The sequence below is a fragment of the Prionailurus viverrinus genome, chromosome D1 (assembly GCF_022837055.1).
Source record: "Prionailurus viverrinus isolate Anna chromosome D1, UM_Priviv_1.0, whole genome shotgun sequence".
In the NCBI taxonomy this organism is placed as follows: domain Eukaryota; kingdom Metazoa; phylum Chordata; class Mammalia; order Carnivora; family Felidae; genus Prionailurus; species Prionailurus viverrinus.
The window spans coordinates 12,138,863-12,154,740 of record NC_062570.1 but is presented as its reverse complement, the minus strand read 5'-3'; the positions used below and the strand labels follow the sequence as shown (position 1 = coordinate 12,154,740).

Below are 15,878 nucleotides of genomic sequence, written 5' to 3'. Positions count from 1 at the left end.
TTCCAGAAACTTCTGACACTACAGCAGTGCAAAAGCCAGCCAATCATCGTCCCCTGAAATCCCCCCTCCCGGGCACAGCCGTGCATGGGGGTCTCTCCTCCACCCACCCCCAGGCTCCACACACCCACAGAGGCACACGCTCAGCTCTGACACTGCACAGCCATCCAGGCATGGAAACGGTTAAGTCGTCCTCACTGAATAAATCAAAAGTTCAAGGCTGCAACATACCACAATGATTCCCTCTTTACATATGACAAGAACCAGAGAGGGGCTGAAATCCCAAGCATCCTGAGCAGGGTCTCCCCGGCCCGCACAGGTTACGCAGCCAGGGTCAGGGCCGCGGACCTTTAGCGGCAACATTCATTTCCTGAACAGGACAAGTTCTCCTGACCATAAAGCTAATAGGAACTTCCTCGCACGGCGAGCTCCGGCTGACAGGGCTACTTGTCACTGGCCACGCAGGAGGAGAGTGCTGGTTCCCATTAGTGGGTTATGATGCCAGGTGCTACTAATAAGGTACATCGGCAAGAAACAAGAGCCTGCTAAGTTGTCTCTCCAACTCTGGAAGTAATCAGGCCCGGCCTTCGGGGTTGGGGAGGGGCCTTATTTCAAGAAAGGGTTGGGGAGAGGGGAGGGTTGAGCCACAGTAGACCCCGACAGCATCTAACCTGCTCGACGGCTAAAATAAATACGTTTCAAACAATCCCTCCGCATTTCCCCCAACTACCATAAAAGACTCCCCCAAATTGACACTAATAATGTTCCCCACGCCCCGCACTCCAGGCCTGACGGATCACCGAGGGCCGTTACGGTCAGCCACATCTGCTTCTCACTATGGCAAAGAGAGTCGTGCCAACACATTTAATGGCATTAAGATCACAACCCTCAGCTAATCCACTTAGAAGCAGACACTGGGCCAGGGTGGCAGGGGGCTCAGCGAGAGAGCGGCCCCCTTGTCAGGCTGGGGTCACAAAAGAAGCGGGAAGCAGGGAGGCGGCCCCACATGGGAGTCCCTGCTGCGTGCTTTATGTTACCTGGTACCTCATTTAACATGTTTAAAACCACACTGGGAGGTAAAGGACTGAGCTCACTTCAGAGGAGAAGAGCCTGATGATTTGGACAGGTGAATTCATCAGTCCAAATTCACAAGGGAGCACCAACCTTCACACCCACGTCTACCTGACGTCACACCTTGTCCCCTACAAACACGACGGTCTGGCAGTGTGTCTGTCTTGCTCTTGACACGCCTGGTGGTGGTGACCTGTGTACGTGTAACACCCAGTCCTTACTTATGATTTCTGCGGAATCGAAACGGCCCAAAAGGGGCACCTGGCTGGCTCAGTCAGAAAAGCGAGTGTGCAACTCTTGATCTCGGGGTCATGAGTTTGAGTCCCGTGTTGGGTACAGAGATTACTTAAATAAATAAATAGACTTAGAATAAAGGAATAATAACTTAAAAACAGGGGCGCCTGGGTGGCGCAGTCGGTTAAGCGTCCGACTTCAGCCAGGTCACGATCTCGCGGTCCGTGAGTTCGAGCCCCGCGTCAGGCTCTGAGCTGATGGCCCAGAGCCTGGAGCCTGTTTCCTATTCTGTGTCTCCCTCTCTCTCTGCCCCTCCCCCGTTCATGCTCTGTCTCTCTCTGTCCCAAAAATAAGTAAACGTTGAAAAAAAAAATAAAATAAAATAAATAAAATAAAAAATGGCCAGAGGCACCTGGGTGGCTCAGTCGGTTAAGCATCCAACTCTGGATTTCAGCTCAGGCCACGATCTCAGGGTTCACGAGACCGAGCCTCGCGTCAGGATTTGCACAGACAACACAAAGCCTGCTTGGGATTCTCTCTCCCTCTCTCTCTGCCCCCTCGCCCCCTCTCAAAAGTAGATAAATAAACATTTAAAACATTTTCCTTTAGTTACTAACAACAGTAAATGGCCCAAAAGTGGGGAGAAGTCTAAGAAACAATTCTAACTGGCCCACAATTTCTCCTCTTCATCAAAATTTCTGTGACCAGGGATGCCCCCACTCTTTCGGGAAGTCCTTGCTCCTAGCTAACTTGGGTTCCTCCTACTGCAAAGCTGGACACAATCCATTCCTGCCGAAGGAAATGGGAGTCTTGAGGTCAGAGTCGACAGCCAGCTAGAAATTTAGAATCGAGCAGGTTCTGGCGAGTTTCCAGCCGAAGTTTCCATACTGACAGTAAAGTACCCAGTCCCCTGCTTGCAGCTGCAGAGATAACCCTCACGTAGGCAAAACCCAACCATAGTTTTTCCAGACTGAGCCAGCATAATAAGGACACTGGGGCTTTTAAGGGGAAACAGTAGAAAGGGGAATTTCTGATTATGCTGGCATGAAATTAACAGCATGGAATTTTTATTTTTGTAAGTGGGTTTCTTTTTCTCTCCCATTTTCTGTTTTTTGAGTCAGCATAAAGGGCCCCCATCACCAGAAGCTGGTCTCTCCGGGTCGGTAAGAGATGATGCAGGATGAAGTTCTCCTGGCACTTGTGTGGCCCCGACCCCCGAAGACCTGAACCCTCTGAAGCAAACAGCCCCCTCGCTACTTTCCTCCTAGCAAGCAACCAGAGGGGACCGAGCGATGAGCCCCCTGGTCACCGACTGCAGGAAACACAGAGCCGGTCCTTCCCGATCCCTCCTTCCCTTCTGATTCCATCAGGGGCTGCCGGTCCAAGCAGGACATTACAGGAAAAACACTGAAGCTCAAAGCCCTGAGCACAAGCCCTGGCCCCACCATGGACACATCCATTGACCTCTCGTGCTCCCCTCTGCCCATCAGGGAATTCACAACTAATGTCCCCCTTACAAGGCAGCCAGAGCATGTGAGAGTCTGCCTCTGAATGCTCTAAGCACAGAACCTGGTAAGTACCAAGCCCCGAAAATGCCGTTTGCCAAACCCACCATCAGAAGCATCCTGCACTGGCAGTGGGGTCAGGGAGGAGCTCTGGAAGGCCCGGCCACCGCAAGCCCAGCCTTCCCTCAGTAAAGTGGGGCCTGTGCTCCTTGTCTGTGCCTCGACCACAGCGATGTGCTCGGCGGGCCACACGCACGGGCTCTCGGGTACTGGGTGAGCCTGCCTGGCAATTGGAACTGAGGCCGGTGGAGTGCTGCCCAGCTAAATTTAAATGAGAACTGGAATGACTCATCAGGCCTCAGGTCAATGGGACAAAGAGTACCCTGGCCACCAGGGTACAAGGAGATCAGCTTCTGGGGGGGGCAGGGGGGGGGGGAATGCACGTGCTCACAGTCGTCAGCCCCACATGGTGTCTGAGCCGCAGTTTTTATCAAACGCCTCGGGGGGAAAACAGGACCTGGCCCAACACAAACACAGTTCCCACCCTGCACTGCCTGTGTGCCCCGTTTCACAACAACAGCAATAAAAACACAACAGCAAACATGTAGGGAACACTCACTTCGTGCTACTGTTCCTTGCATTTGACATTATTTGCTGAATAATCCTTGTAACAACCCAGTGGACAGGTTCTGTCATTATTCCCCTCTGACCAGGGAGCAAATAGGCACAGAGAGGTTAGGTAACATCACCACGGTCACACAGCTGGTGAGCAGTAAAATCAGGATTCTGGCCCAGATAAGTCTGATTTGCTCAAAATGCACATTCACCGTGAGTAAAACATCAGAGGGTAAGGCAGTGGGGTTGCTATGGTCAATTTTTCTTTCTACCAAAATAACTGCTATTGAGTCACGGCTTCCACCTAATGCCGCTGAAACAGAACCTGAGAACACCTTCTGTTATTGAGGAATGTTCTGGAACCCTCCAACAGGCACACTGAGGCACACCTGCATTCATTTATCAAGATTCTTAGCTCTCACCCTTGGGCTTTCAGATAGACTGGTTTTAAAGTCATTTATTTAAAAAAAAAATTAAAACTGATTGGAAACGTTTGCCTCCTGAATTAGCAAGAAAGGAAAGAGTTGTGAATGGAGTTTGATTTTAACAGTTTAGGATAATCACTATTTTAAAGATTCATAAATAGAGTTCCTAGAACAAGCAGAAGGAAAACGTGTGGCTGAGCTGAACACTCTTCCTCTCCCTCCAGCAATTAGCAGCTCCATCCAACAGTGACAGCAAACGTAAATGGGACTTTTCGCACGGAGACGAAAGACGCAGTCACTTGCCTCCACTGGAAATAAAACAGAAGAAATCGTCTTCAAAATTTCCCAGAGTGCCATCTAGATCCCAGACGACTCCGCAACCCTACGCGAGTAAAAGTTTTAAAAAACAAAGGGCAGACAGAATCAAATCAAAGAGACCCCCGCCTATTTCAGCTGGCTGACTGCCAGCCCAGATTCCAAAACAGAGCAAAATTCAATCAGCCAAAAGGACTTCACGAGAATGTGAGTGAGTACGCACGGAAGGGGCAGAACTCAACAATCCAGAAAGAGCACATCCAAGCACCTAGTTCTACAAACCAAGGGATGAGCCTCCAGATGAGAGAGAGACCAACAGTGGTCTCACGGCCAAAACCCGTGGAACAGAGGCTAGAGGCCCGGTCCACGCCCCAGCCCCGCACAACGCCACGAAGCCTCCTGCCATCCTCCGAACTTCACAGCTAACGACTTCTCCAAAGGAAGACCTCCAGGAGTACAGGAGGTTATAATCGCTAAGTCATTCATCATCCCCCAAAAGGCCACTTCCTGGAAATAGAAATGGATTCGGAAAGGATTGGGGCAAATCTGTGAATGACAGAACAACCATAAATAGCTACTCAGAGAAGTCGGGCTCTGCCTGACCTTTAGGATCGACGTCAAGGAAGATGGCCACAGCCTCCGACGGTGGTATCTTCGGGATGGTGTTGGCACCCAGAGACTAGGTCAGATGGATCTGACCCAGAACGGCAATGCCCATGTGCTTATATGGCCTGGCGCAAAGTACCCAGGACTGGGAATCAGAAGGCCAGCTGGGCTCCTGACTCTATCCATTTATAGCTTCGTGACCTTGGCCAAGTCACTTACTGGCTCCAAAGCTCAGTTTCCTCGTCTGCAAGTTGGGGCTGAAAATGGTCCACAGTCCCACTAGATTACCCAAAACCCTTGGGTGCTTCAGAAATCCAAACTGTTCAGATTTCAGAAAGGTACTACGGGTCCTATGGTATTCGCCAGTCCCAGAGGAGTCTAGGGAAGCACTCTGTAATCAAACACATTAATATTTTTGCAGCAAAACATATGAATATTCAAAGTAGGTGGGATAAATATAGCCTCACATCAGTTCAGATCAGGTTTTGCCACTAAATGAGTTGCACAAAACCTTTCAGCTTTCAGGGCTTCTCTGACTTTACATTCACAGATATGGAATGACGGACCTGTACCCACTTAGGGGAGGCTGTGAGGCTGAGAAAATCATTAGAAGTGCTTTGCAAAGAAGAAAGTGCTACAGCTGATAAACGACACGGTTAGCATTACGGCTGCGTCACCAGCAGAGTTTGGCGTGACCTCAGAGGTGCCTGAAGCACCGGCAGAAGGATGAAAGGCGACCAAGAGTTAAAGGCACAACCGCTAAACTCCCCAAAGTGGCCGAAACCAAGGTCAACAGCTGCTGGCCCTCCACATGGTCAACCACTGAAAACAGAACAACTGGTCACCTGAGACAGACCGAGGCAAAGAGCCAGGCCAAATCTGTCATCTCAACTATGTGGCTCATGCACCCTAGAGCTGGCCCCAAGAAGCCTCCGGGAAGGGCTGCACACACAAGTCCAGGGAGCTGGCTGAGATCACTTCTTGTGTTTCCTGAGCATCTCTTCGAGACCCAGGCTGGAGTTCCTTCTGTGCACGTGCAAGAGATCCCCTCTAGCTGGTCTAAGGGTCTGCTGTAGAAGGTCCAGAGGCCCCTGGCAAACCAGACCCCGCACTCTGATTCTGCAGCACTCGATTCAGAAACATATTCAGAGAAGGCTGTGGGAGCCTGGGGAGGCTGAGGGCTACGAATGAAGCCTCGGTTCACACCTAAGTCAACCACACTGCCCCCTGTAATCTTATCAACACGGGTATAGAACTCTGAGAAAGAGTGGGTGCACCTGGCCCAGGTGAGCTGATGCCTACATCAGATCCAGATAAGCCTTCACGCAGAACAGCTCCAGCCTTTCAGAGACAGAGAGAGAAAGGAGAGAGATGAATATAGAGGGCAGGCCAATCCCAATCTTCCAGAAGCGTGCTGTGACCCTGCCTCCCTCAGATACCATCCCCTGTGATGTGAGCACAGTGGAGGAAGTTGTAGTATCCAGACCTTTCTCCTGCATCTGCCCAGAGAATGCTGCTGGTCTTTGGGCGTGCTGCCCTTCTGGATCCTCCAGGTAAGTAACCCCCATTTAACTTACAGAAGGAGTGTCTTTGTCCAGTCTCTCCATCAGCCTGTGACTACAGAGGATACTGCCTGCGCAGGGACCCTTTGCAGGGACTACGACTTCGATTTCGCTGTTCTGTCTGCGCGAGTCGCGCCAACAGGCTCTCTTTCATCAGCCTGGGACGGAGAGACCCTAGTGGCAGGATTCACACCAGGCTCTCTCCCTCCTGCACCACTTCCCAGCCCACCCCACCTCCTGCCTCTCCATGCCCTTCACGACCACGGCAGCATACAGGCAACAGTTAACTGCTGGGTACTCAACCTTCAGCAACACTTTAGTCTTTGGCTTAAAAGTAAAATAAAATAAAACCTGTCGCTTGCTACTTTGTCACGTATATCACTGCTATGTTTCCAGTCAATTGCACAGCCTCCCAACCAAACCTCCCCCTCCCATTGTTTTGTCTCGTCCTTTTGTTTGTACTAGTGGTTGTGAGAAACAGGAAAGTAGCACCCGCACCCAGGAGCTTGGAGGGAGAGAGGAAAAGCCTCCCCCAAAGTACATCTCATCAGGAGCCAACGGGCGGCTAGGGGGAACAAGGGCCTAGAAGCCGCAGGAACATTTTCTCCCCTTCCCGCTTTCTTCAGTCCTCACAGCTTTCTACCCGGGGGCACTGTCCTCAGCTCTAGGTTCTCAGGCTGCACCAACTTCCTTTCCACCCTCAGTCAAAAGCCCATTTGCCATGTCAGCAGCCCACAGCTGAGGATCCCTGGACCAGTGCCTCACCGTCATAAGTTCCCACGGACAGGGACATTCTCTGCACCGCCTTGCGGCCAGCACAGCCCCAGTGGAAGGCAGCACTGTGGATACTACACTCTAGAATTCTAGAAGCCAAGGGAGGCAATGTGGAGACCTGAACAAGATGGGGGACCAGCAGGTCAGTCCATCACCAGCACACAGTGTCACTCACTGCTCTGGGGATTTCTAGATGTTCCTTCATCAATTCAGCCCCACACTGTGCAGACCATCTCCATTTTTAAGAATAAAACAAAACTTGGAAAGGTTACATAACTCCCACGCTCTCCCGGCGAGATGCGGCTAGGTCCACAGCCAGGCCTCCGCCTCTCCCCAAGAGGACAGAGGGTCCCACAGAATGGGAGCCTGGACGGACCTCCTGGGAGAGTGGGATCTTCTGTGGCCCTCCCAGAAAAAGACGCCATCAGGACCAGAGGAGAGCCAGACCCAAAAGCACTTTCCACCAGACCCCGTTTCTCATCACACCTATCTGAAATAATCGACATCCGGAGAAGATGAGAAATCTATCTGGTCAAGTTTGGGGAGGGGGGTTTCCTCTCTAGGAAAGTTTGAGCAGACACTGACACATCCTCGGTCTATTTCTGGGTGGTGCAAGCATCGAGAAGATACACTCAGCGGCTGTTATTTTTCACACCCACCGGAAAAACTCGGCTACGGTTGGTTCAGTGGCACTTTCCGCAAGGTAGGTCTCAGAGCCACGGATCAAGCAGAGGCGTGGGAGCAGGTTCCGGCTGGTGTCAGGTTATCGCTGACCCCAAAGTGCCTGCCCGGCCCCCACACCCTCTCACTCACATGCCTTCCCGTACCTGAACGGGCAACAGAGCAACAAGGAACGGGTGGAGGAAGACGGTTGCTCAAGAACCCACCCCAGATCAGCCAAACAGTGGGCAAGAGGGTGTGTAGGAAATGTTACCATGGATGACCACCAAACTGGATTTCCTGACACCATTCACCTGACCCAGGGACCAGAGGATAAAATGATGGATATATCATCACAGCAGGTGCAAGTGAAAACCAAACCCACTACTGATCCTGCCCATGTTTACTCTACTCATGAGCAATTCTCAAAACCCTGTGTTCTGTAGACAATACCCTCTTCGGCACGGAGCGACTCCAAGAGGCAGCAAAGTACAAGGAGGCTAAGACCTGAATTCGAATCCAACCCTGTCTCTTACTCTGTGTGACTCTGGGGAAAGGTCTTAGCATCCTCCTACATGAAAGAAGAACATCCCCACCTCAGGGGACTGCTGTAACAAAAATGGGACTCCACGTAAAGCATTTAGTATTGAACCAGGCAGGTCATAAAAGCTCAACGTATGGTCATTTCATAGAGAAAGTGACAGGAGCCAGAGGGGAGCCAGTGCTAGCCTGAAGTCGCATTCCATTCAATGTGAGCAGAGATGGGATAAGAGTAAGACGGCTGGCTGCAAAACCAAGACTCTCATACCCATCCTTCCCTCTTGAATTTAAATCAACTCCCTCTAAATGTGCTGGCAAAGGGCAGAGAATGAGCAGGGAAAGGAAACAACATCCCTGGTGAGAAACGTTCACCAGGCATGGCTCACATGGTTTACGTAGCATCCAGCCCCCGCCCCCGTGCCCTCCCCACACTCCGGAGCTGTGGGGACCATAGTCTGGGGACCTGGGGACCTATGTGCCTGAAACGCAGCAACGTGGCCAGATGCAGGTCACGGGAGACCTTCTCCCCCAATCCCACTTCTCCTCTTCCTCCAGTTTATCAGTCACTCCAGGCAAAGGGGACCAGACCCAACAGGAGAAAAATCAGAAAGGAGCCCGGAAGCAAAAGGAGAGGAAAGAGCCTGGTAAGAGTCTGGGCCTGTGAGTTCCCCAACACTTAGGAAACATCCAAGGCCCCTCTCACCACATTTGAGACTGTGCCCTCCCCTCCCTCCCCCCATCCCCTCACCCCCTGGGACTTAGAAACTAAGTGTCTTTTCACAAAGAGCACGGAGGACAAGGGGCCAGGCCCCAGGGCTAGGGAGTAGCTGGGCAGGAAGGCACAAAGGCAGGGTGTCGGGAGCCAGAAGCCTGGGGCTGGGCTGCGGGCTGCGGGGCTACAGAGGGCCCTACCTGTGCTGTTCCACGGCCTCGTTGTCAGGAAGCTCCACCCCACACACACTGCACTGCTCCCCGATGGTCCGGCTCTCCGACTTCATGCCCACAGCCAGCTCCCCCAGCTTGCTGAACAGCTCCCTCTGGATGAAGCCCTGGGGCAGCAGCCCCCCGTAGGTGCTGAAGTCCATGGACACGGCCAGGGCAGGCTGCACGTGGAGGCCAGAAGTCACTGAAGACGGCATGCTCAGCACGGCGTCGGCCTTGTGGTTGGGCAACACAGAATAGATGCCCAGATGTTTCTCGGCCGGGGGTGCAGGGTGCTCCGGTCGGCCGGGGGGGCCCTGGGCAGCCTCGACCGGGGGCGGCAGCTGCTCGGCGCTCTCCTCGCGCCCATAATGCAGCTCCCGAGCGCTGGTGATGACGCTGCTGCGAGTTGGGGTCCCGGGCCCTTCTTTGCTCCTCTCCTCAACCTTGTCCCCGACCGCGCCCACCATGCTGGACTCGGTGGCCCCAGGGCTGTCCTGGCCGGGCACCTCATCCACCTGCATCATCTCCGTCTTCACCTCGGCCACCCCACCGTGCCTGCCACCCCCGGCCAGAACTGGCTCCTCAGGCCCTGCGGGAGGCTGAAGAGTTCCCTGCAGGAGAGACTGTCCTATGGTCATCAAACTGTCCACCGCAGCCTTGGTGGGACTCATGGCCGAGAGACCAAATGAGCTGGAGACGGAAGGGCTCTGGTCCACCATGGGTCCAGGGAGGCTCTGAGCAGCCACACTGGCGTACCCACTCCCCTCACTGGAATGCTTCGAGATGAAGATGTTCTTGAGGTACCGAGCTTTGCGGTCCTCCTCCTCCTCGGCCGCGCCGTCCGCCATGGTGACCTCCGTGTCATTGTCGTCTGAGGCCTGGATGGTCTCCAGGATCTTCAGGCACTGCTCCTCCAGGTACTCGATCTCTAGGATCTCGGCTGCATACAGTAGGTCATCCAGGTCCTCCGCCTTGGCTTGCAGTGTGGCCGTGTACGCATACTCCAGAATCTGCTGGAAGGTCTTTGGCGAGAGGAAGTCCAGAGTATAGTGCTGGCTGTTGCGGTGGAAGAGGATCTCAAACATCTTGCTGGTGCAGGCCAGCACGGTCCGGTGGGCATGGAACTCCTGGCTGTCCACCATGATGACCACATCGCACAGCGTCCCGGCCAGACGCATCTGGTTGGCCTTGCACAGGAGCCCCGTGGGGTGGCTGGGGTTCTGCAGCTGGATCATGCCCATCTTTGTCAGATCCATGGTGCTCCCCTCGGCTCAGGCATGAGGCTCTCTTTCCTTCCTGGCTCTGCGTGACGGGGCTGGGTGGGTTTCCTGGGCCAACCGAGAGGGCTGGAGGGGACGGGGCGGGTGGAGGGATGAGAAAAGAAACCAGAGAACGAAACACAGATTAGTTAGCGTCCTTCAAAGTAACAACTCAACACAGAACCCCCATAAGCACCCCCCCCCCCACCTTGAGACAGCCTTGGTGAATTTAACGGAAAGAAGGGGAGGAAGCTTCCTAGAACTCTGCACATCTGCCTTTACAAGCCCGGGTACGAAGAGGATAAAGCCCAGGTTCTGCCACAGCATCTGCTTCATTCGCTGCTCTGTGACATCTGTTAGATGAGCTGAGACGAAGTCCTAGGAGTCCTGGGCTTGCTTTGCATGGGAGAGCGAGGGGCTCCTGCACATGGGCAATGTGCATTAGGAGGAAGTGCCCAGTGCAGAGGTTGACCCCTTCCTTCGGCCAACTAAAGTGACCAATCTTACTCTGAACCCCCTGTGTAGTAAACCTCATCTTCTAAACAAAGTTTTTCTAAATCCTGCCTCACTGTGGCAGCGGGAGGAACATGGACAGGCCCACCTGGAGCCGGCAGCCTATAGTCCCAGCCCCCACAAATCCGCAAGCAAGGGCTCTCTGCTGGCCCATCTCACTGCCAGCCAATGCCTCCTAGGCCTCTGCCCTTCCTCTCTTCTCAGGGCTGCAAGGGATAGACACACCTCCACCCTGACCCCCTCCTTAGGCAACAACAGGAACACACACACACACACCCCACACTAGCCTGGCTTACTTCCACCCGTAGGTGCCTCAGAGCTACTGTAGACGCAATCCGAAACCTGCACTGTGCCTGTGCACATACTCATAAGAGATGCCGCACCTACCTCCTGCCCACAGGTGCCGAGTGGACGAGAGGATCTACAAAACGTAGGAAAATGGGTCACGAAAGACCTAGAGAGAGAGAGATCATAGGAAATGTGCACCCCTATAGCCAGGAGTGCACGTGCAAAGTACGTGAACTCCAAGTGTGTCCAGAGACTCCCAGGTCCTGTGCCCAGAACACCAACTGATGCTGGACGCTGCATGAAGGCACCAGAAGTGATTCTGGCACCACCATCTACTATGTGAGTTACTACCAGTATGAAAAGAGCCCAGGCTGGGAGACAAAGGCCTCTCCCAAAGCCTCCTTTTGGGTCAGTAACAGGGCTCTGGGACTCCCTAACCGGCTTAAAGTGTTAGAAAGACCTCACCCAGATCCAGGTGTCCCTCAGTCTATGCCTTGCCGAGGCCAACACTGCAGTGAAACCAACTGGAAGCACAGCACAGGCTCTCCCTGGCTCTTCACACGCGGTTTGCCTCCGCCCCCAAAAGGAGCCCTATTGGCTCCGGAGCCAGAAATCTCACGCAGAAAGGGTTAACAAGACGGCTAGTAAAGACGCTTTTGCTGCCCTCCATGGGGTGGGGAGTAAGGCCGTCAAGAGTGGAACTGCCACTCACCGGCGCCTTGCCACCGTGCGCCTTCCTGCAGACCTAAGGGCTTCGGAGAACTAGGACCGGCGATGGAAAGAATGGAAACTGAGCTACCCGAATTCCTTCCCCAAAGCAAGCGCCCTAAGTTCTGCGAGCAATCGGGGTGCTCTCCGTCAGCCGGCCCTCACCCATGGCTCGGCGCCCGCGGTTGTGCGGGCGCTGGCTGCAGCGCCCAGCGCGGCGGCGCGAGGGAACGCCGGCGCTAACCCGCAGGAGCTCTGGGGATCGATCCCGCTCTCACACGCCCCCAGTCCCAGCCACCCCCACGGAGACTTGGAAGCGACTTCTGCAAAGTTGGGGAAGCAACTTTTCCCGGGGAGCCGGACGGCAGGGGAGAAAAAAAAAAAAAAAAAAAGGAGCCGGGTTAAGGAGGAGGAAAAGCAAAAGAGACCCAGACGAAAGGCGAGAGTCCGGGCGGGCTGGACGCCTGGGCGAGAGCGCGAGGAGGCGGACCCGCCCCGCCGCGAAGGGGAAGCACAAAAGCCCGACAGCGAGTTGTGGTGGAAGGAAAGGCGAGAAGGGATCTGCCCGCCCTCCCTCTCCGCCCCAGGGCCGTGACCCCCGGCAGCGACAGGCAGGGCGCCCAACCCCGGCACGCTGCGAGCGTCCCGGGGAGCGGGCCAGTGAGTCGCCGCACCGCGCGTCCGTGCGTTCCAGTGGGTCCGCGGGCGGGCGAGACGGTGCGCATTTCGAGCGCATGCGGGAGCGTTCGAGAGGCTGTGCGAGCGAGCCGCCGGCGCGCCAGGTTGGGGAACGCATCCCGAATGCATCAGGTGCAGAGCCGAGGCACCCACCGAGCGCGGCTGGGCGCACAGCGAGCTCCGGTGCCACGGCCGGTCCTGCCGAGAGCCGAGGAGGGCCCGGAGCCCAGGAGACCCTCTGGGACTCCGCCACGGCCGCCCCTCCCCCCCCAAAACGGGTGGGGAGTCAAGTCCAATCCAGAAAAAAGCCCACCACGTTTTTCAAAGAGAAAGAAAACCCAAGTGAATCCGAGTCCTGCTCCCCTCCTCCTCCAGATCCACTCCTCGGATCCTAGCTTCCCAGCCGGCGGGCGAATAAACACAAATAAACCACAACCCTATCGCGCCCGCGCACCGGTCCGCATACATATGAGCACCCACCGGCTCCCCGCTCCTCCGCCGGCCGCTGGTCGTACAAAGCCTCCGGTTCCCCAACCCTCCGCTCGCGCCCTCAGCCTCCGCAGACCGCTCTGCCCCCCACCTCTCGCCCGACCCTGCCCTAGGGCGGAAGGGTCGGGGAGGCAGCTGCGCCCAAGCTGACAGCCGGGGCTCCACTTCTAGCCGACCCCCAACCGGCGGTGGCGACGGCTGCCGCCGCAGGAAAGGAACAAGCCAAATAAAATAAGGCACGAGCCCAGCGGCCGAGTGGCCGAAGGGAGCGCGCCCCTCGCACCTCTCCAGCCCCGGGGCGCCCCGGCGCGCGCCTACGGCTGGGCGGTGCGCCCCTCCCGGGCCCCTCACTCACCGCTGCCGAGCCGGGCGCTGGGGGTGGGTGTGCGTGCCTCTTGGGGGGGGGGGGTGTGCCTGTGTCGGGGAAGGGTGTTGCTGGGAACTGTTGCTCTCGGTATCACGGCGGCAGCGGCGGCATCGCCCGGCAGTTCGCAGTACCCGCTCTCATCGCCCTCAACTCCTCTCTGCTGCGAGGTTAGCAAATCACCACCGGCTGCGGCGCCTCCGCCGCGTCCCACGTCAACGCCGAGCCCCCTCCCCTGCGAGGCCCCGGCGCCTCTCCATCTTTAGTGCTGGCGGCCGAACCCGGCTCGCTGCCCACAGCTGCCCCCCTTCCCTCCCCCCTCCCGCGCCGTCCCCGGGCTCAGCCCGCCCACCCCGCCCCCCCGCACTGGCCGAGCCCGCGCGCGCTCCCCGCCCCACCCCTCCCCTCCGTTCCGCCGCCTCTCCTCCCCTCCCTTCTCCGCGCGCCGCGCTCCGGGCTTCGCCTGACATCTAGCTGCTGCTGGGGCGCCGGCGGCTGCCGCTCACCGGCCCAGCGGAGAGGGAAGAAGGAGCTCGCGGAGAGAGCAGTGTCGGGGACTCGGAATCCTTGGCGGGGGCAATGGAGGTGAGGGGCGAGGAGCAGCCCCCACCTTCGACCCCAGGTTTTTAATTTCCTTTGGACGCGGGTTTTGTTCTTCCCTGCTGCCCCGGGCGCGGAGTGTCGTCCCCGGCTCCGGTGTTTGCCCGGATTCAGTGTGTGTCATCTCGCCTTTCACTTTTCTCCGGGCTCGGGGCTGCATCCCCTGTACCCCGACATCAGTTGCAGAAGGGCCCTTTCTCAGCCCGAGCCCAGGCCTTCTGTGTCTCCAGGCACTGAGCAGCCCGCTTGCGAGAAGTCTCCAGGCGCAGTTCCCAGGCCCTGGTGAGCCTGGTGCCAGGGGGATCCGCGGAGATCAGTCGTCGAAGGGAGACCCCTCCCGCGTTTTAGCTGTCGCGATCCCTGGAGGCCGAGGTCGTGAGGCCCCCTCCCAGTCTTGAGCATCCCTTGGGCTTTGCCCTCCTGGGAATCGGTTGGAAACAGTTCCCAACAACTGCTCCCCGCTCAGCGCAAAGTCTTCAGGGGGCGAGTGAAAGCTTGAAGAAGCTTAGAGCCCCCCTCCCCCCCCCCCCCGCAAGTGCCTCCTCCTCTCAGCTGGCCGCTCCACTTAAGAGGGTGGCGTTGAGATCACTAAGCCAGGGGTAGAGCAACCAGATGAAATCTCTCTTTCCTCCGGCGCTGCAGAGTCCCCTCTCCCCTCCCCCACCCCCCCCTCACCCCCCGCAGTTTCTCTGGACTTGGCGAAAGTAGGGGGCACGAGGTGGGAAGCTCTCTTCTGGACACCGGCCTTTGAGGCCCAGTAAAGTCCGGGATCTTGGGAGAGAAGGTGGTGGTGGAGAGCGCCCTCCTTGGGTCTCGGACAGTCAGCCTTGGAGGTCAAACAGTCTTAGCAACGCGGGGCTTCGGTCCCAGAGACCGGTCCCCACGCTCCGTCCCCGACGCGCCGGCGGGTCAAAGGTTTGCGCTGGACTCACACATAATCGCATTCCTATGCTTGCCTCTGGTACTGTCCCAGACCTAAAGTCAGGCCGGAAGGACTGTAGGGTCATGGAAGGTGGCAGACACCAACTAGAAGCAAAAATCGGCTTCTGGGCAGCTGAAGGCCAGAATTGGAAGTGCTCAGTGTTAGCTAGAGTGCTGAGCCAATTCCATCCCTGCGAGTATGCTCCTGTCTCTTCCTAGCAGGGAAAGTGCTCAGCCCTGCAGGAGTCAGGAGAGAAGAAGGCAGAGAAGCACCCTTGGGAGTGAAGGGAGGCAGCCAGTTACCCTCTGATACTAGTGAATAGAGCAACGTCCAACCCAACCCCTGGAAAAGCCTGGTCCCTGGGTGTTCATTTTGATTAACAATAAAGAGCAATAATTCCTGTTTACAAACTGTTTTCTCTAGCTAAGGACTGCACTGTCTGCGAGGGGAAAGAGACTTAAAGAACTGGTCTGCAGGGAGAGCACGAGGAGAGGGACCTAAGAGAAGAAAAACCTCACCAGGAGAAGAGAAGAAAGTCATTGAACTTCTTGAGCCTCTGCCCAGACGGTGCCTGCTGAGGGTTGCTGCCTTGCTGTCCACACCCACGTACCAGCCCCTCCTAAGTGCAGTAGCAGGAGAAGCCCGCAATTAACCCTTGATCCTAATCTCCTATTAATCCTCAAATCAGAGTAAGGGAGAAGCCCCGGAAACAATGGGAGAGCGAGAACAATCCCTCCGTGGCCCTGGACTCGCCCCTGCCCCCACCCACTCCATGCCACATTCACTCTATGTGAAAATCTCCCTTGCTTCATAAACTCTGCCCATTAAA

The 15,878-nt window shown here is 56.0% G+C and overlaps 1 protein-coding gene across 6 annotated transcripts in view; it reads right to left on the bottom strand.

The window, feature by feature from the left end:
* Window positions 1-14,585, bottom strand: part of ZBTB16 (zinc finger and BTB domain containing 16) — a 194,822-nt gene extending 180,237 nt beyond the window's left edge. The window contains exons 1-2 of one of the 6 annotated variants that reach the window (XM_047878717.1): window positions 14,138-14,585; window positions 9,217-10,574 (exon numbers count right to left, since the gene is read on the bottom strand). In XM_047878717.1, the coding sequence (XP_047734673.1) occupies window positions 9,217-10,484 (1,268 nt within the window). In that variant the 5' untranslated portion in view covers window positions 10,485-10,574; window positions 14,138-14,585. Of the gene's footprint in view, window positions 1-9,216; window positions 10,575-11,387; window positions 11,486-12,000; window positions 12,027-13,154; window positions 13,448-13,518; window positions 13,808-14,033; window positions 14,053-14,137 lie in introns of those variants that run through there. The other 5 variants (XM_047878720.1, XM_047878715.1, XM_047878718.1 and 2 more) reach the window with 5 other exon arrangements.
* Between the last annotated feature and the right edge of the window lie 1,293 nt (window positions 14,586-15,878).